Consider the following 25318-nt stretch of genomic DNA (forward strand, 5'->3'; position numbering starts at 1 on the left):
CGGTGACGCGGTCCCGGGGCAGCTCTCTCTGAGGGGGCTCCGTGCCCGCTCCGGCCCTCAGGGAACACACAGCCGCCAGGGAGCGCTGTTCCCGCCGCGCCCGCGAGTCCTGAGCGCGAGCTCGACCAAGCCCCGCCTCCCTCACCCCGCCCCGCAGCCGGTTGGCGGAGGGAGCCATCAATCCGAGCGACGCCCCGCCCTCCTCCCCCGTTTCGGAGCGCGGCTTGATTGGCAACCGCGCGCCGCCGCTCTCGCGCCGCAGCCCTTCTCTCGCCCTAGCTCGCCCTCTGCAGAGCGATTGGCTGATACAGCTGTCAATCATGGATTAGCCCCATCCCAACCAGTGGCACAGCCTCCTGAGCGTGAGGCGCGGTTTGATTGGTGCATTGGGCTGTCAATCAGCGCCGCGCCCCTCCCCGTCGCGGTCAGGTAGCCCGGAAGATGGCGGCGGCGGCGGCGGGGGCCGGTGGGGCTCTGTGAGAGGAGCGGTGGCGGGGTCGATGCCGCGGAGCCGGGGGCTGGCGGCTGCCGCGGGGGCTCCCCGGAGTCGCTGAGAACCTCGAGCCCCTCGTTCGGCGCCCGGCCTCGGTCCGGGAGCGGACGGCATGCGGCAGCGCGAGGGGCTCGGCGGGAGCGCCGGGCGTCGGGGGGGCGGTGGCCCGCGGCTCCTCGGCCCGCGACACCCGCTCGGGCTCGTCCTTCTGCTGTGGCCGCTCGTGGGGAGCGCCGAGGCGGCTCCGCTGCCGCCAGCAGGTGCAGGTGAGCGCGGGGAGCGGGGCTGGGGGCGCGGCTGGCGGCGGGGCCCGGCAGCGGCGGCACTGCGGGTTTCCGAGGCGCCGGCCCCCTCCCCCGTGCTGCGGGCAGGGCCCCGCCGGGGCGGCGGGAAGGGCACGGCGGGCACACGGGGCTCCGCGGCTGTAGGGCACGGCTCTGCCCGCGGCGGTGAGCGGTACCCCGCTGTGGGTCGCTCGGACCCCTGACACTGACTACGGGCTCGTTCCGTCCCTGTGTTTACCGCAGACCTTCTTCCTATAATGCTGCTGTTTTCGCCTGTCCGGAGCTCGGCGGGATTTTTCTTTCTCTGGTTTTGCCGGTGAATCACCGGGGCTCCCGTTCCTGGGTGGAGGCTCCTCAGGGCAGACGGCGCTTCCCTGTTTTCCGGTCAGATTAGTCGAATTCCTCCCCCGGCCCCCCCCCGGCCGGCCTCTCTAAATAGTCATGTAGTTCACATTCATTTCTCTCGTATGTTAGGTAACGCTACCTTCCTTCTGTTTCCCTGCCTGTTTTCCTCTTTGTCTTAAAAGCATAAACTAAACAATATGTCCTCGCAGTTGTAGGAGTGACTGATCAGAGCTTTATAAGGACTCACAGGTACCAGCTATGTCTTTGATTCTTTTTTATTGTTGGCGTTTCATTGGGACTTGCAGACATGACATTGTATTGAGGCTGAATTTTGTTAGGGTTGGGTTGGTTGGAACATGCACTGAGATTCCCTTTTAGCCGTGAGCAGTTGTACAGCTGAAGTAGACAAGATGTTGCGGGAGGAGCAGTGGGGAGGGAAGGATACAAGCACAAAGATTAGGTAATTTGGCTGCTCTTCCACACGAAGTATCAAAACTGGGAGTGGAACCTGTACTTCCTTAATTTTGGACATGTGTCTCATTCCTAGTTTTTCCTTTCCAGAACATTTACAAATTGTTCATAAGTCACTCCCTCCATCAGTCTGCTTTGAGGGCTTTCATGCTTCCTATAAAAGTAAACTTCTGAAAAAGAGAAAACTGTCAGTCAAATCTTTATTTCCTTGAATGCTAAATGATAATTTTTTTTCACTTATGAAATACTTGAGGTTTGTCCAGATGATATTAATTTGTCATTGAGCTGTAAGATAGGACAGCAGAATCAGTTCTGTATGCAAGATTTTATATTGCCTTTCCTGGGTCTTACTTTCCTTGAAATGCAGTCAATTTTTCTGTTTAAAGGGAAATGCCAAAGTGTTCTTTTTGTTTAAACACCATTCCCTCTTTCCTATGAGGACTATACATGTACCTTACAAAGATGGGGGAACAAAGCATAATTTCCATGGCACTGGTAAAAAGCCTTATTCTCAAAATGAAAAGCTGATGGGACAAATTGCAGGACATAGTATTAAAGTGTTGGGTGTTTGGGTTTTTTTAAATTCTGTATTTTTAAAAGACTGAATCAGGTGTGCCAATTGCAGTACTGCTAAGACAAATATTTATGATATTGAGCTCATACAAGATGAATGAGATATTGTAATTTTATAGGTAGATTTTCATTGTATTTAGGCCAAAGTATGTATACAGGGGATGTTATCTCAAGTTTAGCCAACTGTCCAGATGCTGTCGTGGGAAACCCAGTGAACTGCAGGAAATGAAGCTGCTGCTTTCTCCTGTGTCTTTGCCCATGTAAGACACAATGTATTTGTGTTACTTTATTGATGGATATGTGGTATTGAAACTTTAGGGCCTCATTAGGAACCTTTTCCAGTTCTGCTGGGAGGACTTCCCCCTGACTGAAATAACATGTGCCTGGTGGGTTGGGGTGCAACAGGTCCTTGGGCTGCAACGTCCTGTATCATCCCCTGTGTGAGCAGCTGAAGCCAGGGGGAGAAAGCTGTGAGCCTTTGGGGTTTTTTCCTTCCTTTCAATATCTTCCCTGTGGATGACAATGAGGCTGGTTCAGCTTGACCCTTCTCTGTCATTCTAGGCAGGTTTTATAACCTGTCTCAAGACAAACCCGTGGCATTATTTTGCAGGGTTAAGAGTCATTGGTTGTATTTCAAAACCATTCAGCCATATTGTGAATGTCCCTCTTGTGTCCCATGACAGGTTGCTTTGATTTCCTCTGTTGGGGCTGGCAGGTGGTGAGCTCTGTTCTGGACCTTGGCAGTTTTTGCAGTTGACTGTAACACTTTGTCTGATACAGATGGATTGAAAACTTGAGAAGAATTTAATGAGCTTTTCATACAGCAATTAGTAACTGGTTTCAAAATTACTTTAGAATCCCATAGTTCTTCACCTAGCAAGGATAGTTGCTTCTTTGACAATGGGGAAACATTTTTGTGTGTGTTGCTTGTAATAGGAAAGATGGGTTTCACAGAAAAAGGAGGAAAGTGCCTGTAGTTATTATTGTAAGGAATTTTATGGTATATTTCATGGAGTATACCTATAATAAATTAACTTCTCCTTTGGGGAGGAAGTTGGAATGCTGCAAGTGATGATGGGCAGGTTCTGGCAAGACTAGATTGGATTCCTTGTGCAAAAATGCTGCAGTTTGTGGGAATGCTGTGGAGGTTTGCCAGACTGGGTGGCTGGGGAGCTGTCAGGTTCTCAGGGCCCCAGCCGAGGAGAGTGATGCCTCTCTTTTCAAGTGTGGCTTCACAGTGCTTGCAGATGAAGGCGTGCATTGTTGAGGTGTTCTATATTTGTCTTGCATTTTTGCTTTTATATTTCTAAACTAATTTAGTATATTTTTTATCCAACAATAAGGAGAGGAGGTAGAGGAAATCAGGCTTGAACTGTTTCCCTGGTAAGATTCATAGCAATTATTATAGGAAATATGAAAAACAAGCTGTTGAAGATGCTACTGCCTAAAAATACTTCAACCAACTTAGATTTAATTTATTCTGTGAGTGGAAAAGATGGATACTGATATGGGCTGTGATAGTTCTGAACTTAAGGTTCAGCTTTATACTGGAGGTGAGAGCTGGGGCAGTTGTGCTGGAAAGGAGTTTCTAGACCGAAGTGTTGAACTTGTCTTGAGCCTGAGAGTGTTGGTGATTTTCCCCAACATCAGCCTAATGTGATTGCCACTTCCAGCTCTGTGGCTGAAGGAAGGACACTGGGGCACTGCTTTTCTGCAGCAGTATTTAACAGCCAAACAGTGCATCACAAACTGCCACGGCTGCTTTGCTGTGCTAAAGCTTCACATGTACATTTAGGCTCTCACTTCTGCCTTGGATTTCCATACTTGACCTTAATTCCACTGAGCATCTGAATCAAGTGTGTGTGTAACGCCAGACAGAGTGCTTTCATCATCTCTGTGCTCTGTGAAGTTTTTGCAAATACAAAGAAGAGGGACTCAAAAATACTTTTATTGTCTTGTAAAACTTGAATAGGTGGTAGCATTTGAGCAGGCGTGTTCGGTTTCACACTTGTGATGACTGCACAGTCTGATCAGTTGAAGGGAGGCAGCTGGACTTGGTGCCTGCATGACTGCTCTTTGAGAACCTTGGCCTTGGCTCTGAGTGGCCCAGCTGGGTGCCGTGGCAGGGACTCCCTGCTGCTGGACTTGGTCATGCAGGGTGCAGAAAGAGGTGATCAGGAGTTGGTGTATAGTATCCAGAGATGTTTATCTGGAGCATCTAAATATTCATGCAGCTGTATGAATCTGAAGCATCGAAATATCCAGCTGACCTCGGATGGCAAGTTAAAACTTTGAAATGAAGTCACTTCTATTTTTTTGTGTTAAGATGAGATCTGTAGTACATAGATACTCCTGGGAAAATTGTTGCTTTTGTGGTGCTTTGGCTTGATGTTTTACTTGGAGTTCTGTCAGACTGGGGCCAAACTGTAGTTGTGGCTTGTGGTTTGGTACAACGTAAAATGTCTCTGACTCTTGTACATAATCAGAAAAGCCATCTTCGAAGTGTATGCAAGTTAGCAACTCAGATCACTGGAAGCTAAGAAAAATCTTGCTTTTACAGTGGATATTTTAATTGTTATGTGCCTTTCATGGGAGTAGTCTATGCTTCCTCCCCTTTCAAGCACTGAACTTGTTTGCTTCTCCCTGTATTTCTTTTTCTAGTTCTGTCCCAGGCACTAAATCATAGAGCTAGAGCTGGAAATTTATCTTTTATCTTTTGTTTCTATCTGTGGGTTTGACTGTGAGGTAAGAAGCCAACCCTCACTTTGGCCTGCAGGGATGTTCCACGCAAAGCTTTATTCACAGGCTTGGTTTGCTTTCTCTGCCTGTGGCTGTAAAGTGTCTGGACTTTGCTACAACTAAAGGAGTCCTCATAGGAGGAGGTCACTTTCTGAAGTAATTTGTCATGTCTTGAATGCTTGGGTGTATTTAATAATCCTCAGGTATAATTGCAACATATGAAGATAGCACTGATCAGGGACTGAAGGTTTATTGCTATAGCATCAGGTGCTGGGCATTAATTTGAAAGGGCCCATTGTTGGGTGTTGGTAGTGCCCCTGCATAAGGGAAAAAAAATGGTGAGATCCAACATTCTGCCTAGGTAAATATGATTGGGAGCAACTTTCGGGATGCTTGCTGTAGTCTGGTTTCAGTCACTATTCACACGCGGTTTATCTGCGTGGGATAAAGGGACCTCAGGCACTGTAATGCCAGAGCTGCAAAATCACAGTTCTGTTTTAGTACCAACACTGCAGTTCTGCAGCAGAAGGACAGCACATGGAGTACTGGAGTCTTCCTTAGGTTTTATTTTGGGTCTGCCTTTCTGTTTGGTCTGGACATTTAGTGTCTGGAGCTTGATACAGTTCTGGATACATTTTGCAAAAGCTTCTATGCTTTTGTTGCTCTGTGTGAGCTCTTTGTTTTCATTGTACTGCTGTTATGAAAGGTCTTGAGCAACATCTAGATACTAGAATAATTTTGACAACTTTTATAAGCAGAAATGTACAAAATGTGTGAGGATAGCCCTTTCAGTCTGCATCTATGCTTTAAGCATTGTCTATAGCAAGGTGCTGTGCCATATGTAGCTTAGGCAAGGTACTGGTGGGAAGCACATTGTCAGTAAATTGTCTTCCGTGTGATTTTCAGGCTGAAATGCTGTACAAAGTAACACCTTGTCCAACACTGCTACACTTACAAAGTTTCCTTCCTGGTAGGAAAACATCACACTGTAGTGATTCAACAGTGACTTGACTCTTTTGGCACTACCACTGCACCCTGAGATTCTTTGGTATGAAAGACGTGTAGAAAATAGTAACAGTAGATTTTTTTAGTGCTGACTTTTAAGCTTTCTGCCTGTAGATCAGATCCAGTTCTCCAAAATCAGTCACTTACTCAATAGCCTGTTCTTCTCAGGGATCCTTTAGCTATGAATACAGATGAGAAATAGATCTAATAAGCTCTTTTTACAAAATACTGCTGTTTCCTTTCTCTCCTCCATTTCTTAACCCAGCTGTACATTGGAGTTGGAAAGACATCTGCTATAAAATCAAAATCCCATCATGTGAAAGTTGCATTTATGGATTTTTTTTCCTGTGAACTGAAATTAGTTTCTTCAAAGGCATTGTATTTAATGGCTTGTGTTGCTATCAAATGGTGGGAGAAAGAGATATTATCATTTTGGCTTCCATGGTGCAGATAATACTTTTCTGGTGCTTGGAGGTACCATGATGTGTGATCATCTCATGCTACTTCAAATTATTCTGGTCTGTTCTGTGTTAAAAAAAAGATGACTACAACCCCTGTGCCTCACTGTTGGAGAAATGGTATAGCAGATGAAGAAAAAAAAAGTACTTGAGCAGGAATTAATTGTCAAACCAACATCTAGCAGGACAGAATAAAGTATGCTCAGCAGAATTTTTTGAGTGTATCTACATTTATGCACATACATACATGCAATTAAGAGTCAGTGATACATTTGCAAGATGATAATGCTACCCAGATTTTCCAGAAGCACTGCCATGAAGGCATAAGGCACATAATTATTTAACATGGATATTTTTTACCTTGTCTTAAGATGCCTTTGTGCAAACATGAGATTCTAGCACTGAAACTTCAAACAGATCTCACTGTGTAAACACTTGAAGTACCAGCCTATATTTAGTCCTTATTAAAATTGAGCAGTATGCTGTTATGTGAGTAATTCTCTGACATTACTGGGAAGACTTGTAGGATAATAGAATAAGGTCAGTAATGTAAACCTAATCCCAGCTCAGAGTTTTGGTAGCAGGTAACTGTTCAGCCAGTGTGCAGGCCAGGACAAGTGCTCAGGGAACAGGAGCATCAGAGCAGTGTTGTTGTGAGATGCTGTGCTCCAGGAGGGCCCAGCATTGCCCTGGATATTCTTGCCTTAGGATACGTGACCTGTGCTGCCCTGACACACAAAGTGGATTCAAGCACATGGAGAAACTCATTTGAAGCACATTCTATAAACATTGAGGGGGAGCATGAGATAAAGTAGTTTGAAAACTGTTGGCTTATATTGCAAGCTAGACTCCTTTTTAAGGACAAATGGGAGGACAGAGATAATTTGTCAAGAATTGCTGATGTAGAATTACACATCCAGTTATGATACGAAGTAGCTGAGATTTCTTCTTGAAAATATTGTAACCTATTGCATAGGACAGTGATATTTCAGGGTCATGTGTCCACAAAACAGACGTTTAACTGTGCAACTGGCTTTTGACACTGTAGAAATATATCCAGATGGGTTGGAGGAGTGTCAGAGGGTTTTTTTTATTGTTTCATGGGGAAAATGCAGTAAGAATTGGCCATGTTGCTGTCTTTGTTACCCTTACTTCTGGTGGTTAATTGTTGTCAAGAAGAGAAGCTGTTGGCTTCTCTTTGATTGAGGCCATGTGACACAGTTCAGATTTAGCCAGGAAATAGTTTTATTGACAAACTGTTAGTTACTGTTTCTTGTTTTCACAAAGTTTGAGTACAATTGGGCACAAGTAACTTGGAGAGCTATAGCTTTAAGTCCCTAAGAGTTGGGTTTTTTTCTTGAGACCATATCTAGAAAGTAGGATTTTCCATAGAAGGAAAAATAAAATCAGGTGATAAAGTGCTTTTGCAAAAGGGTATTTAATAGTGAAGGTTGCTTTTATTAGTAGTGCATTAGACATTTGCATTATCCAGTGTAAGGGCAGCAATAATGTCATGAGAAGACAGACTTTTGAAATAACTCTACAATTAATAATATTTTTAACAATTTGTTCCAGGTTATTGTTTTTAGATAGTAAACGTTTGTGCTTTAGTTGAATGTTTTGAGTACTAAAAATCTGAATGCTGAAAAGTTCAGGTGTAAACTGAGGAACATGAAAGTTCCTAAAGCAGTGTTGTGTGTCTGTTCTTCAGGATTTGCTCAATGAAGGAACATTTCCAATCTTTGCTTGAAGTGCTTTGGGCATTTGGAACCATTTTAGATTTCACTAAGGTGCTGCCACTGTGTTGAGGACAGCAAGTCAGTGAAAGTCTCTCAGATCTTGGGAGTGTTTCTTCCTGTAGTACTGGTACTGTACTGGTAATGGCCATTCAAAGCAAAGGGCTGATTGGAATTTGGAGTGTCTCTCTCACACTAAAATTCTCTTCATTTTATTTTCAAAAGAATGTCTGAAATGCAAATAACACTCCTTCAGACTTCTGTTCACATGTGTTGTATCTCAGTTGAAGGTTGGTGATTTGAATGCCCTTCTAATGCAGTATTTTAAAGCCCATTGTGATACAGCTTTGCACGACTAAATGATGGTACTGCACCCATTTCTTCTGAAACTTAATGTTAAAAATATGCTTTTTTGGCTCAGTTGTTAAATGGAGCATAGCAGAAAAAAAAAGATTACAGGAATGTGGTAATAAATGGAATGTGCTTGAGTTTGCTTGGGGTTTTTTTGTTGTGAAATGGAGGAGTTGCAGTGCCTGTTGTGCTTTACCTTGTCATACAGATCAGGCATTACACAATAGATGTGTCTAAAATAATTTCGAATAGAGGTTTGGCTTAGTGTTCTGCCTGTTACCTGCAGGCCATCTGAATTTATAAGCCTGGTTCTGTCTGTATGGTTTTGTGCTTATTAGTAGCAAACCTCTGAAGATTTCAGAGAGTAAATAAATGCAGGAGAAACTCTTTATGAGGGAAAGATAATGATCTGAATCTGGCTTGTGAAGAACTGGGTAGGAGTCGATAGCACTTTCCCACTTAATTGCTGGCATAGAAGAGAATGACAGCATTATTTAGGAAAGTTGGGATGGCTTTTGAAATCATATTTGTCAAAACCACTATAAATTAGGGTGATATTACACTTTTGAATGTGGTTGCTTTAATATTTGTTAAAAGCGGAGTAAGTAAACTGACAAAGTTTATGAAAGATGCCCTGGGTATAGCTAGGGAACAAAATTAGATTTGGTCATACATTAGTATTTTAAAGACTGCACTGTTCTGACTTGGTGTCATAAAGTAGCATCTTAGTTCATGATCATATAATTTGAGTGTGTCCAAGAGACAGTTTAAGTGATTGCTGTCATGCTAGATTTGTGCTGGAAATAGTTATAGCTATTAGTGCCAGTTATATAGCAGCTCTTGAAAGGAAATGGGCTCTTGCTTATGCAGTGGGACTGTTGTTGCATAGCAACTACTGTGCTGAAAGCTTAAAATCAGATGCTCCCTTGAAGTTCACTGTGCCCTAATAATGCTTAATTTATCTGTGCCTTACGCTGCCTTTATCACAGTAGTGAATGTCTTTTATGAGTGCACTCGCTAATGTCTGGAATATACATTTACTTCTCTTTTTCCCCAAGCTTAGAACTGTGTGGTGTCATGCATTTTTTAGCCCGGGTTTCTGAAGGTGAAGACCTGAATAATGTGATTACTCACATCAAACCAAAACCAAGCGTTCAAGCATCCTGGCCTTCCAGAATCTGTGTGAGATGGTAGAAGAAAGGCAAGGCCAGCATCTCTCACGTGTGGGCTGCTTCACCTGCTCCTGTGTTGTCCCGACTGGAGGCTGTTGCTTGACAAGTAAACACAGATGGAATGTTTGGCTAGTTGGCATGCTCATTACTTGTAATTAATGATAGCAAAGGATGCCACAGGTGACATGAGGGTATTTGAGAGTGTTGTGGGCACACGGGGAAATGGGATAGAGAAGGGAAACAGTTCTAGTGAAAAAGGAACTTGTGTTTGCTTAGGTGTTGCATTTGGTGGTCCAGGAACTGTCTTACGAAGAAAGGAGATCTAAAAGAAATTTAGGAAGGTATAGGGAATCCTGGCCTATAGAAGTTGCTTTGTAATATGCTTTGTATGAAAATAACATTTTCCAGCCCTTGAAACACTGTAATAAATACTGAGGTATGTGTTCTCAGGTCTGTACTTGATCCTGAGAATGCCAACAGTTCATCATCATTGTTTTCTCAGTGAGTCTGTTCGTGTGCTTGCCTGTGTACAGCCTTTGACTTCACATGTGCTGTGCTCAAATTTAGGCTTTAGTGAAGAACTTGCTTAGGAAATGGCATCTTCAGAGGTGCTGAGGAATCTGCTTCAGTAGCTGCTAATTAAATATCTACCTCAGCCAGAGCTCTGAATTCTTTACGATACCATGTACTTCTAAAAAGTGCGTAAATAACATGGGTGTATTTAACCCTGTGAAGCTTTGGAAGAATACCTGGTTTTCTGTATTGATAATTTAGGATCATCTAGATGCCATTTTGGGATGGAACATGTCCTAGCACAGAGCTTCCTAAAGCCTTGTGGTGTGTTAACCTTGCAGTAACACATCGGGTGACGCAGCTGCGCTTCATCTCCTGCTTATTTTAATACAGGACTGATATAATCCAGGCCTCTTCCTCTGGCTTAAGTAGTTTGGATATAGCAAAGCAAACTAGTCTAGACAGTTTGTATTAGCTGACAGGAAGCCTTTTACCCTTGGCATGTTGGAGAGAGTATTTTTTTAATCTGTTTGGCGATTCCTTTCCTAAAGAGCGGATTCTGACTTCTGGATAGATATTACATGGCTTAGGTTGTTACTGCATAGGGTTACAGTAAATATAGCAGGGTTTTAAACTGATATGCTGAGTAAATCTATTAGCTCCTCTAGAATGTATGATATTAAGAATTTTAATTTCTGCAGGGTGAAATTCTCAGTGTTTCTTGGATTTTATCCAGGTTTATATTAAAATTATTTCAATTTACGTTTTTTTAATTTAGGAAGGCTCTTGTGTGATGACTATATAAAATGGTCGTCTGCATTAATTAGAATGGATTTCTTGCTGGTTGCTTTTTCCAGTCAAGACCATAAAGTAAATAACTGTCATTCCTTCATACTTTCACAATTTACAAACAAAAGGGGGTGTTAAACATCTTCTAGTTCCAAATCATTTTACTAAGCTCCATTGAATTAATCATTGGATGGAAATAGTTGAAAAATGTAAATGAGGTTATACTGCAGCAGATTTTCAGAGCTTTGTCACAAAGACCAGTTCCAATACCTAATCAGTGACTTCTGTCACTAAATATGTATCCATGCAAGCTATTAAAATAGCTTCACTTACAATAAATTTTAGCCCAATTACAGGTTGACATAATTTAATACTTCGTTCTGCATTCATTTTTAAAACCTTCTGCAAATTAAGAATATTACTTATTAATTACTATGTAAGAAACTTCAAAGTTTATCCAAACAGAGATGGATTCTGTAATTCTCATTAAGTAGCTCTCACTTATGTGAGTCATCTGAAATGCTGTTCTGTTACTGTTGCAGAAACTTGCCCAGGATAATTGGCATTTTTCTTGTATTAAAGCTTCTGTTCGTAATTTTCTATGTGAAAATTGCCTTGTGCTTTTGGAAGTTTAGATGACTTCCATCTTAACAGACCATTAATAATTAGTTGCCTTTTCAAAGGTGATCTTTGCTTAAAAAAAAAAATAAATCATTACTTTCTCCAGTTAATTGCTGCTCGTTCACACGGTTTCATTTCTAGGGAATTATAAAAGGTTTTAAAGGTTAGGAAGTAACATAATGAACAGCAGCAATATTTTTCTTTTCTGTATTCTTTCCAGGACACTTAAAAGAGATGGTTACCTTATGGGGAACAATGTGACTTGCACAAAAACTTACACTTTAGGCTTGATAAATGTGTAGTTTCCTTCACAGAAGGAATTCCAGTAAAAATGTTATCTTTTTCATATAAAGTGTCTGAATACACATGCAGTGTATCTAACATGTACAATAAATGCAGCTTATGATTGATAGTGCTCCTTATGTCTCACTTTAAGTTAAATAAACCACTTTGAGTTAAATAAATGTCTCACTTTGTGCTAATAAGCTGTGCATAGGATCAGGGGCGTGACTCCTGGCTGGATTTGCTACCATAACCTGTAACTGCTGGGGTCAAAAGGGGGGTGCTGAGCATGGTAATGTTTGTGTAAATGCAGGTCTGTGTCAATGCTGCTGTAGCTGGGATAGTGCAGGGCTGAGGGTCTGTAGGTGGAGGTACCATCATGAGCAGCTGATGGAGTTGCAGTAGATGGACCTCTGGGGACATAACCCCCTGGCCAGGTCTTGGAAAGAAACACTAGAACTGAGGGAAGTAAAGCAAATTTTGAAGAGCTGCTTCAAGGTTTGGTAGGGGGTGGTCTGAAAGGCCACCTGGAAGATGATCTGTTTGGAGTAGAAGGTTCTGGTGAGGAGGGACAATGCTCAGTTTCTGTGGGCAACTTGAAGTCACTGTAAAAATTCCTGTTAGCCAAAAGAGACCTTAGAGTGTGCTAGAAACCCCAAATAGAGTTTGATAGCATTTTTTAGTGTTTTATACACTTGGCAGCTGAGGTGCTTTATACCTCCCCCTCTTAAGGACCTGGTCTGAAGTTCAGTCCCCAGATAACAGAAAACAGAAATGCTTTCTGCTCTTGGTGCCTGAGTTCAGTGTGCAACTTTTTTTTTTTTTTTTTTTTTTTTTTTTTTTTTTTTTTTTTCCTTTTTTCTTTTTTCTTTTTTTTTTTTTGTGTGTGTGTGTGCTTGGCCAACTTTCCCAAATGCATGAACCATTTGGAGTGGTACAGGAGTCTTGATCTTCTACTGGGAGGAGTATATTGGGATTGTGGTGATGTGTTCCTGGGTGTTTGTTAGGGAAAATTGGCATCTGTTCATTGGATAGTCTGACGTGTGCTAACATCTTGTTTCAGTGAAGTTGTGGGTGAAGATGAGGAAGTTTTTGAAAATCAGGTGTGATGGGTTTGGAAAAATGACTGAAATAATAATTTAAATTTGTAATGAGTGGTAACGTAAGGGGTTTTGGTTTTGTTTTTTTTTTTGTGGTAAAGCTACATTTGATTTGGCTTCAGTTAGGAGTTCAAAGGAATTTCTTAAATTTTATCTACAGCTGTTTGATCTGTGTGTGTTTGCTACAGTAATCTAGCTAATTAATGACTTCACAGAATGCTTGTATTTGCTGGTCAGGTAATTTTCATTCTCCTTAGTAAGGCTGCTGAACATCTGGAGGAAGTAAACACAAGTCAGCTGTTATCTTCCCCTTTTTTCTTGTTGATGCTTAGAAATGGAAAAATATCTTTGAGTTATGTAGAAGATTTGATTTGTATGGGTATAAATTGTTCTATTGAGAGCCCTCTTCAGAGATATTTGTTCTCTTCAGAGTTATGACTAAAAGCTGGTGAGTGGCCTCACATCATTGTTGATCTGTGTTTGAACAATGCTCAATATCTGCAGTGAAGTATTCCCAGTCCCTAATGAGGTTCGAATGCCAAAGCTATTGTGGAAACTAAAACCAGAATTGCTTGTTTGAGAGCCTTCCATTTTTGCTAACTTTTATTTGTTGTATTGATAATATTCCTAATTGTGGAGAAAATGTGACCTTCTGGAAGTATGTTGACACACTTCAAAGCAGGATTTTCATTATGTCAGCTTAGTCTTTACATCTAATTAAAATAAGTAAATATTCTGTAAATGTTCAGTGGAACACGAGATAAAACTGTAGCTTTTTCTGCATATCTCTTAATTTTCACAGTTTTTAGAATATTTTAAGAGTTAAGTGGGCAAGTTTGTGTGTCCCTTAACTAGTGATCAGCTTCTGCTTTTCTTATTTTTGAGGCTTCATTTACACCATGTCCTACTGCCAGATGTTCCCATTGATACTCAAATGCTTTCATCAAATCCAGTCAGTCCAGACATTGTTAAATTCTGATGCTGATGTAATAGCTAAATATATTTTAATCAGATGTGATCCAGCCACTCTTCTGATCCCTGTGGCAGTACCTGTTTGAAAAGAAACAGCAACAACGAAAACAACTCCTTGAGATGTGTGTTCTGGTCTCCTAGGGAACCACGTGTCTTTCTTCTCTAGTGAAGATGAAAATAGGCTTAATACCTCTGGCAATAACTTAAGGCTTTTATAAAATGCCATTTGAGGCTTTTGATCCTACGTGAGTGATAACCTGACTTAATCTCAGAAATTTGTTGTAGAATGTTTATATATAAAATTTTGGAAAATTATTTGGAAGTGTTTGTAATACAGCTAGAAATCTAAAGTTCTTGCAATGGAGACAAATCACTTAGTGGATAACAAGGAACAGAAATGGTGTGGAGCTGATGACATCCACTGCACTTGTGACAGCAACTTGTGTGTTTGGCAGACTGTCACAAATTATTATAGAAAGAGTGCTGTCCTATTGTGATATATTTTACATTTGTGTACAGTTTAGGTGAGGATTTCTTCTAGCTGCCTGTTCTTGTAGGTCAGGTGTTTTAGCTCATGGGAAATGTCTTCCAAAAGACCAGATTTCTACTCTATGTTTGAATATTTGTATAAATTTATTGGCTTAAATGGAATCCCAAGGCTTGGTGCTATCATTGTTCGTCACAAACTTCAGTGAATCACATTGGCTGAGGTCTCTTAGCTGAAGTCCAGTAAATCCAGAATGGTGTAGGCAGGTGGTGAGGCACAGATCTATTTTGCCAGTTTGTCCTCCCTGTTCAATTTCTTCTTAGCTTTGATCACATCCATGGGGTTAAAGGTTCAGACTCCCATTTTTAAATAAATGCAGGTGGATAGTATGTTTTGAAGGAACTTCTTAGAGTGCAAAACATATTTATATAATACTGCATATATGTTTATTTCTAGGGGAAGGAGCTACAGCTGAAGTTCCCTCATCTTTTGTGATTCTGTCTCTGTGCACTCTGGTGGTCCTGGTCATTCTGCTGGCAAACTGTGTCTCCTGCTGTAAAGACCCCGAGATAGATTTCAAGGTAAGAGCTGAAGTTATCAGTGTGTGTACAAGTGGTATTCTCAGCTGCATCCTGATGTCCAGAACACTTGTTTAGTGGTGCTAATACTCTGCAGTGTCATTGTACATCCTCTCTTCTGGAACAGCCAGGGACTGCATTCCTATGGGCTGTGGAGTCCTCATGCAGCCATTTCTTTTAATTGCTCCCTGCTGCAGTAAGGATCTTTAATGCCTTTTCAAAATAATAACTAGCTATAAAAATTATTTTGTCGTAAATAACTAGCTCAAAGTTGCATCTTTGAGGCCATTCTGCTGTAAAGAACCTTTTTGTTGTTTTTCTGTGTTTTGTTTTTTCTTAGTCTGCAGGTGGGGTTTAGGACACTGCTGTCGAATATGAATACCAAAGATGCATATCCACTGTAGCACAACTCTTGAGAAATTGTCATCAGGGAATTGTTGCTTTTGGAACATCTGTAATCAGTGTTCCTAAAACTGAGTTTTGCTCTTGTTTCTAAATGGAGAATATTTGGCCTCAGCAGTTCATGGTAATACATTCAAAGCCAGGGCTAGCATTTAAAGTAAAAACAAAGCAAAGCAAAAAAACCAGCACCACCAACAAAACCCAAACCACCAAACCCACAAAACCCCAACTAAACAAAAACCCCTTGACAATTAAAAGCAATGCTTTAATATCTTGAAGACAGCAATTAATGGAAAATAAGGAATAGAACACTCAATGTCTGTTACTATCCTTGGAAAAAAGCTAAGCTTCCTTAGCACTGCTCACTTAAACCAAAAGAAGTGCATTAGTGCTTATTTAAAGACAAAGATCAGCTTGTTTACTAAGACTTCTTTTGTTTAGGAATTTGAAGATAACTTTGATGATGAAATAGATTTTACACCTCCAGCAGAAGATACTCCATCTGTTCAGTCTCCAGCAGAAGTGTTTACTCTTTCAGTCCCCAGTATTGCTTTACCAACTCCCTCCCAGTTTCCGTCTCGTACAGGTAAAATTCTGATTTTTCAATGTAAAAACAAAACTAGGCATTTTCAGTGTCTAAAATGGAGTGTGGCTGATTATGTTTGACTTTACTGTAGTAAATAACTTGTTACAAATTTCCATAAACTGACCCAATATATTTTGTGGGGTAAAGGATAAAAGGGGAAGTATTACTTCTAAGGTCTTAACCTGTGTCAGGGTAGGAGAACTTAAGAGAGAAAAACTGCCTTAAACCCTCCTCTCTAGATTGCTGTCATTATACCTCTATATACCCAAAGGGTTTGAAGTATCCTGGGACTTTTGTGACTCCTGATCTTTAGTGGTTTTCTTCATGGCTAAGTTGTCATTGGATTTTAACCACCACCCTTAAATAGAAATAAGAGTGAATCCTTTATTTGACAGCAGTGCTACTGCTCAGCTGCATCACTTTCTTGATGTCACTGTGGACTGTTGGTGCAGTAAATGTGGTGTTGGTAAGACGGAGCATTAGATTTCATCTCCCCATGTGGAAGGGGTTTTGGAATGTAGTCTTTAAAATACAATTTTTGTAAACAGAAACTTAAGTGTCTCATCATATTATAAGCAGAGTTTAGCCTAAAGTACTTACTCTTATATTGTGCTATTTCTCATAATTTTGCATACTACTCATGTTGCTTGATCATTAGATGTTCAGGGAAGCTTCTAGTAAAATTCCTATACTAATTTCAAGAAACTGTTGGAGTGCCTTTAATACAAATGACACAGTTGTACAAATGACTCAGTATTTTAAAGAACTGGGGAAAATTATGCATGAAAAATTTTATGTCAGCTCTTCTGTGTAGCCATAATTGTTAAAATGAAGCTGTCGCACCAAGTGTTTTGCCAGAAGTAAGGCAATGTGCCTGGGTACTTGGATAAAATGTGGATGGCCTGCTGTGGCCTTCACCATGCTTAGGAGCACACTGACAGTGAATTATGCAGCCCTGATTCTTCTAGTACAATAATGCTGCCCAAAATGTAGTTTACAGAAGTAAATTGTGGGCTAGAATTGTCGGACAATAAAAGGTTTTGTTGAAATCAATTAGTGTTCCTAACCAAATGGGCAGCAGAGGGATCAGCACTGCTGAATCTCTTCTGGTGAATGATGTCTGCCCTTGTTACTGCCCATCCTCTGCCAAGATCTGGGTTTTCTTTTCTGTCCTCCTCTCTGGGCTCTTATGTGAAGTATTTTTAGTTGAAAAATGTTCTCCTTCCAGATGGTAGCTACAAGTAGGGCAGTTGGGCTGAAGAATAAAGCAGTCAAATCTTTTCTCAAAACTCTATGTAACTGTAAATGTTAAGATGTACAAAGTTTTGTCTTGGGTTTTCTATTTTATTTACATAGGAGACTTTTGTATGTAGGTTATTTTCTCTACCCAGCTACAGGCTATAATACACTTTTATATTGGAAGCAGAACTTAGCCTTTTTGCTTTCTTGCTGAGTGTGTTAAAAGCTTTTAAGTTCACGTTTCATCAGGACAGTTGCTGTGGTTTTGCTGGGGGTGTGTTCTGGTGTAGTTTAGAAGCTGGACCTGAGAAAAGTTTCACTTGAGTGCTGTTGTCACAACATTGCCTTCCTACTTTATATACATCTGAGTAGGGTTTGGTGCTTGGGCTGAGTGTGTGCCCCCAGTTGGGAATAAATCTTGTAGAAGCTTGCATTGTTTCCTCAGCAGTTGCTAACTGGCCATCTGAGTGGTTTCATACTTGTCACATTTGTTTCCTTGTGTGACAGATGGATCAAAGTCTCAAGTTGCACGTCAGAGTCTAAACTACATCCAGGAAATTGGACATGGCTGGTTTGGAAAGGTGAGGAGTTCCCTTTCCATGTTGCACAGATTGAGGCTTATTCCCAGCTGACTAGGCCTCTGTATTTACTTTAAAATGGTACTCAACAAAAAGGCATAGAAGAATTTTAGTTGAAATTAGATATTTCCTTGCATGCATTTTTTAGTTGTAATCACAGCAGTGATCTGTGCTTTTAAAATTTACCTGTAGATTCTAACCAGAGACTAGTTAGATGTTTCACTTCCATAGATCTTATTTAATACAGTCCTGGTTTTACCAATTCTTTTTAGGAAAAAAAATAAAGTAAATAAGTGGTCTTCAGTAGAAGACAAGTTTTCTGAAAGCTGATGTGTAATCAGTTGTCAAGATTTAAGTATATGTATTTAAATACCAAAGCTCTATTTGTGTTTGTAAAAAAGCCAGAAAATCTTTCCTGCAACATGTTTTTAGCTCTTGCTTTTTTTTGCAGGAAGACTACAAATGTTTTTTCCCCTCTGATTAAAGACACCATCTCTTTCAGGTTCTCCTTGGAGAGATCTACACAGGCACTAGTGTAGCAAGAGTAATAGTGAAGGAGTTAAAGGCAAGTGCAGGTCCCAAGGAGCAAGAGCAATTCTTAAGAAATGGAGAGCCATATTAGTAAGTAATGTTTCACAGCTTCATTCTGCTGCAGATAAATTATAGATATTGCTTTTGTTCAGTGTTACTATCTCTACTTGCCCTCCCATATAACTGTAATGTTTGTCTATAAAATGTGAGATACACTCAACCCAAAGTGAGCAAAAATTGTGTTCACACAACTTAGTGTGCTTTACCTTTTGTCGATGTGCTGTGAAAGATTGGTCAGTGAAGAATTTTCTCTTCTTGCTACTTTCTAACATCCTGGCTATATTTGCATTCAGGCTTACATTGTTGGCATTTGTCAGAAGAAATTTCAAGCCTTCTGCTGCATTGGCACAAGTGGTTTTGGAGCAATTTAGGAAAAGTAACTGATCTGGCTGGGAACTAACCTGGCTAAAAAAAGGTTTATCTTTTAGCCAGCTCTGTACCTTGGTGTAGCTCATGAGTTGCATGCTTTTATTTTTGGTATGAAGGGTTGTGGGAGGATGGGTGTGACTCTCATGTGGCAATCCTGGCTTTTGTGGGTTTGAGATCCTCTGAGTTTTGGCTGCTGTCAGTGATACGCTTCAGCAATACAAAGCAGATACAAAGGCACAAAATATAATCTGTGGCTTTGGTACTTGCACCTTCTGTCCTGCCACCCCCCTCCAATGTTATGTGTGGAAACTTCTGGTAGGGATTTCAGTGTGTTGCATTCTGCTGTAGTCTTCCTGGCTTTAACTGTATTTTTTCACTCCAGCATTCTTCAGCATCCAAATGTTCTCCAGTGTATTGGGCAATGTGTGGAAGCCATTCCTTATCTCCTAGTTTTTGAGTTCTGTGACTTGGTAAGTGCACTTATATGAAATGCTGCAGTTGTTTTTCCACTGGTGTGAATTGTGTGTGGTGTATTTAATGCCTTTTGCTCATGAAATAATTATTTTGCTTTCTGGGAAGATTTTTGATTAACTAGAATTTTAGAATGCTTTTGTTTGTTTTTCAAGAGGAACCACAATTAAAATTTTTTGTTTGTACTCTCTTCAGTTCATCATGTATGTTCTAAGTGCTTGTGGAGTGTTCTGAAGAGGCAAATGCCTGTTCCTTGATAATGGAATTACTTGTCTCAGTCCACCTTCAGCAGGGAGCTTGGAGGGCAGAAGGTGTCATAGCAGGGAGCTTTTTATCAACAGTCCAGTATCACATGCACATGCCAATATCACATCCAAAATATTTGCTGTCTGCACTCTTAATGCACTTTCATTACCATTTATGTGAAAATATTAATTGAGGAAAATGGGAGAATTTCTTCCCTTTTGCCTTCTCCCCCACCTCCAGAGTGCCCAAATTTTACCCATGCTGTGCTGCCTTGTGCTAAGATGCAATGGTGGGCTCACTTCTGATATCTGCCACATGTATTCTAACAAGCAGAATTTTCAGTTTCATTCTCTTCCCAATCCCTTCTCTTATGGTACTCTTCCCTGCATTCCTATCCTTTTGTTTCCTTTCTCATGCTGTTTCTACCTCCTCAAGCAACTGCTTTGTGCTTCCTGGGCACCAAAAGAAAAGCTAGGAACACACAAAAGGGTGTTCCACTGCTCTCAGTGCCACATGGTCCCTGGAATGGGAGGGACAGCACGGAGCCTTACTCAGCCACTGTGTTACTTGGAATGTTCATGAGTGTTGTGAGGAAGGGGGGGCACCTACAGAGCCTTTGAACGATTTGGATCTGTGGTCTGGAAAGACTTGGATTGTTTTATTGTAGAGTAACACATTACTAAAACCAAACAATCCCCAAAGTCCAAGTGGCTGTCTAAACATTGGCTCGGTAGCTGCTTTTAAGGTTTGTTGTGTAGATGTCACCCGAAGCAAAGTTCCTTGGAAAATGTCAAGACAGAAATGAAGTCAGAAGTGCAGGGGTGTTACTAAGGAATAAGTCAGAAATAAGATAGTTTGCATTTTTAAATTTCAACAAGATCTTTTTTACCAGTTTCACTACTGCAGAATTTCCTTTCAAACTCAGGTGCAAAAATCTGCTTCTAGATGCCTCAGGCAATTTAAATTAGTTAGCATGAACTTGAGTTTTTGGAGAAATATCAATTCATCTGTGACCTTAAATAACTATATTTTTCCATGCTGCTCTTTTGCTGAAAGATATTAGCTGTGGTAAATTAATGAGGCAGAAGTGCTGATAAAATCCTTTTCCAAATGGAAGAAATGCCTGAACTTTTTAAGTGACTGATCAAAGTGAAATGTTCTGGGTTTGCTAACAATTAAAAACTCCGTGCCTAAGGTTAACAGATAAGGTTTTTCAAAATTTTTAGTGTAGAAATAGAATACTACTTACTGGTTTTTAAACCTGCTATTCAAATTGGAGTTTCTTTAAAAGGATCCTGGAAAGAGAGTTGAATTTTATGGAGTAGATCAGATTTAACTGCTGCCATGTTTTCAACTAATTATGTGATTTAATCCAACTTGAAGATGGAGTAGCTTTTGAAGATTGCCCTACTTTAGGTATACAGGAAAAAAATAATATCCTTGTTTGATGCCTGATTATTTATGCCAGAAGTTGTCATGATCCTGTAGAGTAATCTGGAAAGGATTTTACTTTAGGGGATGAAATAGATTTTCACTTTAACTGGGGGCAGTAAGCTTGACAGTTAAAGTGGTAGTTTTACAAATTTGAGTGTAGTTAGGTAATTTCTTTGGAATGGAAAATAAATGTCTGTGCTCATTATTCCATTCCAAGTGAACTAAAGCTTGGTTTTGGAAAATTATATATTACAGTCAGTTAAACATAACCTTCATATTAAAGTCTGGCTCACTTAAAGAGTTCTTACTTGGTAGAGCTAAGTATCTCCTAGACATGATGGTATTTTTTTCTTTGTGCACAGAAATACTCAGGGGCTGGGCAGACAGGACAATGTTCCTTTTGCAGCTGGATGCAGAGACTGGGCCAAGTGAGCAGCTCAGTATCTCCCCATCACTAATTCTTGTTGTGCTCCAGGGACTGGAGTGAGAAGTGGCAATGTTGGACTAAGCACAGAGAAGAGACAGGAAGGAAGGAATGTGAAGGAAACATGATGGAGAAGAAGATGTGGCTAAATAGAGTTTTTTAGTAAAAAGGTTTTTAGGGGAGTGTCAGGAGGCTTTTTATCACTGCAGTTGGCATGGCAGTTACTTGGATTTTTTAGACTTAATAATTGATCTCAAAGCTCCTTTTTTACTTTTTTTCCCTGACACTGGAAGAATTGGGGTGCATGGAGGTGCTTCCAAAACACACAGGAGTGATTCACATTGGAAGGAAGAGAAACGTGGTCCTGTTCAGCTGCCAGTGGTTTGCTGCTGAGCTACAGCATTCTCCCTTACGTTATGGTGGTGTCTGTGTATGCCCAGCATAGTAAACTTGTTTTAATCCCTTGTACTTCTGTGTGTAAGCATACAATAATTCTGAAAAACATGGCAAGAAGAGGAGCTGTGTTGGATAGGAAGTTGTACTATCTTCAGGTGACAGTGTTCACCTTGTTTAGCAAATTTGGCATACTAAGTAACAAAAAATGTGGGTATTCTACTGACCGACACAGTCTGGAGGGTACAGAGGTTGTTTTATTCTCACTCCTTCAAACTCACAGCCTATCACAGCGTGTCCTCCTTTTGCTACTTCTCTTGCTTGGATTTGTAGCTTTTGTAGGGCCAGTTGACCTTGTCTGGGCTGTCAGGCAGTCCTGTTGGATTATCAGTTCCCAGGCTCCTTGGCATTGAGAGGTCTTGATCAGAGGCACTGGAAACTGTAGTGCAGAGAAACCAGAGCTGTCAGGCTGGCAGTGCTGAATGTCAGGCAGGCTGGCTTACTTGTTTTCTTGGCCACAGAAACTCCTGATACATTTCTGTTACACAAGATTGCTGGTTGCATGTGCAAGAACTGTTTTGGCTAACATTGAGTCTATTTTATAATGTAATCCAAGTTGCTCTGTAGCCCCTGCTTTGAAGAGCTGGGAAAGAAGCAAGGGAAGTCAGTTCCACATAAGTGATTTAAGCTGTTAAATTCTATGCTTTGCCTGTGTAAAAATTATTTAGAAAATAATAAATATAAAAATAAATGCTAAAAAAGCTCTCCCAGCCCCTTTCCCTGTATTAGCTGCATTGTGTGTTGGTGCAGTCTGCTGTGAATAGTTAACTGTTCACTGTTAAATGTTGCAGAATTGATGCCAGGTTAAAAATAGGGTGGCTGTCTTATTAACTTTAATATATTACTCAGCCCTATGTGTGGCCAGCATTTTGTCAGCACAGCAAATCCTCTAATGGATTAACATAATTTATGAGTAAAAGGAAAGTTATTCAAATGTGGAAGTTGCATGTATATTGTGAAGCTGATTTGCCTATCAAATTCTTACAGAAATTCTTCAAGTCTCGCAATTCCCTGGGCAGATGAGATCAGCAGGATGCAGTATTTGCCTGGAATGCTCTGTAGCTTACTTTAGGGATGTTACTGTTAGGGGAAGGTGTCTGCTTGCAATGATTGGTTCTTTTTTTAATTACTGCCACTTGAAAGCATGTTCTAATTGAAGAAGAATCTTTGCAATGAAAACTTCATAATCCAAGAGTTCAGTGAATCTATTTAATGATCGTGGTCAATATGGATATGAGCCAAAGAGCAGATTTATCAGTGGTCTGTGGCTTAATAATAAAGGGGAAATGTGTCAGTTTATGACAATTTGGTACAATGTGTTCAGTAGATGTAATTTGGTAACTGCTTCACATTTTTATTACCATCAGTGGCTTCTGGTTAGAAAGTCATGTCAGCCATTTGGGTGTTCAGATGAGGGCAATATGGAATTTTCACAAACAAAAAGCTGCAAAAGAGTGTTGACTGTAAGTATGCCTTCAGCTTCTGGCTGATACAGAGAAAAAGTATATTAAAACTTACAAAAATGGCTGAACTAAAAAGGATGGGAGGAAAGGCAAAATTTAGTTCTTCATGGAATCCCAGGAGAGGAGGGAAAAGGCGGAGTGGCAGAGGAGGTTGAGAGAAGGTAGCGCCTTCCTCAAGCCTGATTATTGAGCTTTTTATATTTAGATGTCTCTGCAGTGAATTTTGCAGAACTGCATTTATTCAGATATATATAACCTTTGATATTTATGGTGTTAAAAAGTCTGTCAATAAAGGGCCATTTTGTGGCTCTCAAAATAGTGCAGGGATAATGTTGCTGTGTTGCTACTGTCTGCTTTTAGGCAGGGAAGCATCATAGGATAATTCAGGCTAGCAAGGAGCTCAGGAAGTTTCCAGCCTTCTGCTCAAAGCAGTTTCGTCCTGAGGTCAGACTGGATTTCTCAGGACTTTGTCCAGCTGAATCCTGAAAACATCCTGGGATGGAAACTGCATGTTCTTTCTGGGCAGCTTGCATTCCTGATTGTGCCCTAATGTGAAAAACTCTTTTCCTTATACTCAGTCTGAGCTTTCCATGTTTCTGCTCATGCCTGTTCCCTCTGATCCTCCGTCCAAGCTCCACAGGGAGGAGCCTGGCTTAGTCTTCAGTAACTTACACTAGCCAATCATTATGCTGAAGTCTGTCTCTTCTCCGGGCTGCATGAGCCTGGTTCCCTCAGGGGGAAATGCTCTGACCCCTGACTGTCATGGTGGCTCTTCCCTGACCTTGCTCCAGTTTGTCTTGTTCTGGGGCAGCCAGTTCTGGCACAGATCTGTGTGGTCTGACAAGTCCTGAGAAGGGGGTGAGACCTGCCCTGGCCCTGCTGGTGCAGCCCAGGAGCTGCTCCCACTCTGCTGCCAGGGCACACAGGGCTCGTGTGGAGCCCGCTGCCCATCAGGATCCCCAGGTCCCTTCCTGCAGAGCTGTGCCCAGCTGGCCACTGCTCACTTGGTGCTCTTGCAGGGGATGTTTCCTTCCCAGCTCTGAGAGTTTGTGTTTGCCTTTCTGGAGTTTCATTAAGTCCCTGTTAAAACATTCTTCAGCTTGTCCAGGGTCTTGTGAAGGGCAGTTCGGCACCTGAGTGTGACCATTGGTTCATCCCAGTTTGGTACAAGCAATGTCCTTTTAAAGCAATACCAAAAATACCTATTTTATATTTTTAACCTTGATTGTAGCCTTAATTAAACCAGAATGGGAACATAGAACCAATATGTTTCAAGGTGCTGAATTTCAGAGAAGTTGATTTTCCTACAAAAATATGTGCCTACATGAATAATTTACTAAATAAGGAATGTCACACAGCACTGCTGTTACTAATGCATTTAAAAATTAAAAAGTAATTCCTGGGTGCATTTCAGGCATCCTAGGAACTTAATCCACCTGGGACAAGCCCTAAGCAAGCAGTTGCTGTTTTAATGAATGACAATTTTAGAGTTTGACTTTCTTCAGGTTCTTGCTGCCACCTACAGTCAGCTCAGCTGTGTTCAGGGTTTGTATTCCTTGGAGTCTGCTCTTTGGAACCCGTGTGTGTAACAAATGTTCCTTCCCTAATTGTGTGGAACTCTGCTCTGGCAAGAGCTTCCTGGCCCAGGGTTTGGGAAGACAAAGGACATAGACAGAGCCCAGGATGTTATGCTGGTGAAACAAGTTGTGATATGTTGTGCAGTCTCAATACAGAAATGTCTTTAAAATAATTTGCTAACCTTTCAGAAAGTCTATATTTTAAATAACAAAAATGCAAGACTGGTGGGTTAAAAGTCAAGTTGTGAGAAAATGAACAATAATGGCATGAGAAACTTGTTCTTTTCCTTTGCTTGGATTCTCTTACTACATAAGTCTTCCTTTTCCTGAATGTTTGGACAGTATTCAATTATTTTCCTCTGTTGAAAGCTGTTCTTTTTTTAGTAATTTATAGAGTGGGTCTGTGGGCTCATTAATTACATGTCTATTGCTCAGCATTGCCTGAGTTCAGTAAAACTGCTGCCATCATCACAATTCTCTGACTGAAATGGGCTGCATTGCCATACTTTTTATATA

At 41.0% G+C, this 25318-nt stretch overlaps 1 protein-coding gene across 1 annotated transcript in view; it reads left to right on the forward strand.

The window, feature by feature from the left end:
• The first annotated feature begins 420 nt into the window (after window positions 1–420).
• The window catches only part of LMTK2 (lemur tyrosine kinase 2), a 41638-nt gene continuing 16740 nt past the window's right edge, over window positions 421–25318 (forward strand). Inside the window, exons 1-6 of the mRNA XM_066329685.1 lie at window positions 421–759; window positions 14848–14972; window positions 15813–15957; window positions 17704–17777; window positions 18277–18395; window positions 19117–19204. Coding sequence (XP_066185782.1) covers window positions 606–759; window positions 14848–14972; window positions 15813–15957; window positions 17704–17777; window positions 18277–18395; window positions 19117–19204 — 705 coding nt within the window. The 5' untranslated portion in view covers window positions 421–605. The remainder of the gene's footprint in view (window positions 760–14847; window positions 14973–15812; window positions 15958–17703; window positions 17778–18276; window positions 18396–19116; window positions 19205–25318) is intronic.

The sequence above is a fragment of the Sylvia atricapilla genome, chromosome 15, assembly GCF_009819655.1.
Source record: "Sylvia atricapilla isolate bSylAtr1 chromosome 15, bSylAtr1.pri, whole genome shotgun sequence".
NCBI classification, from domain to species: domain Eukaryota; kingdom Metazoa; phylum Chordata; class Aves; order Passeriformes; family Sylviidae; genus Sylvia; species Sylvia atricapilla.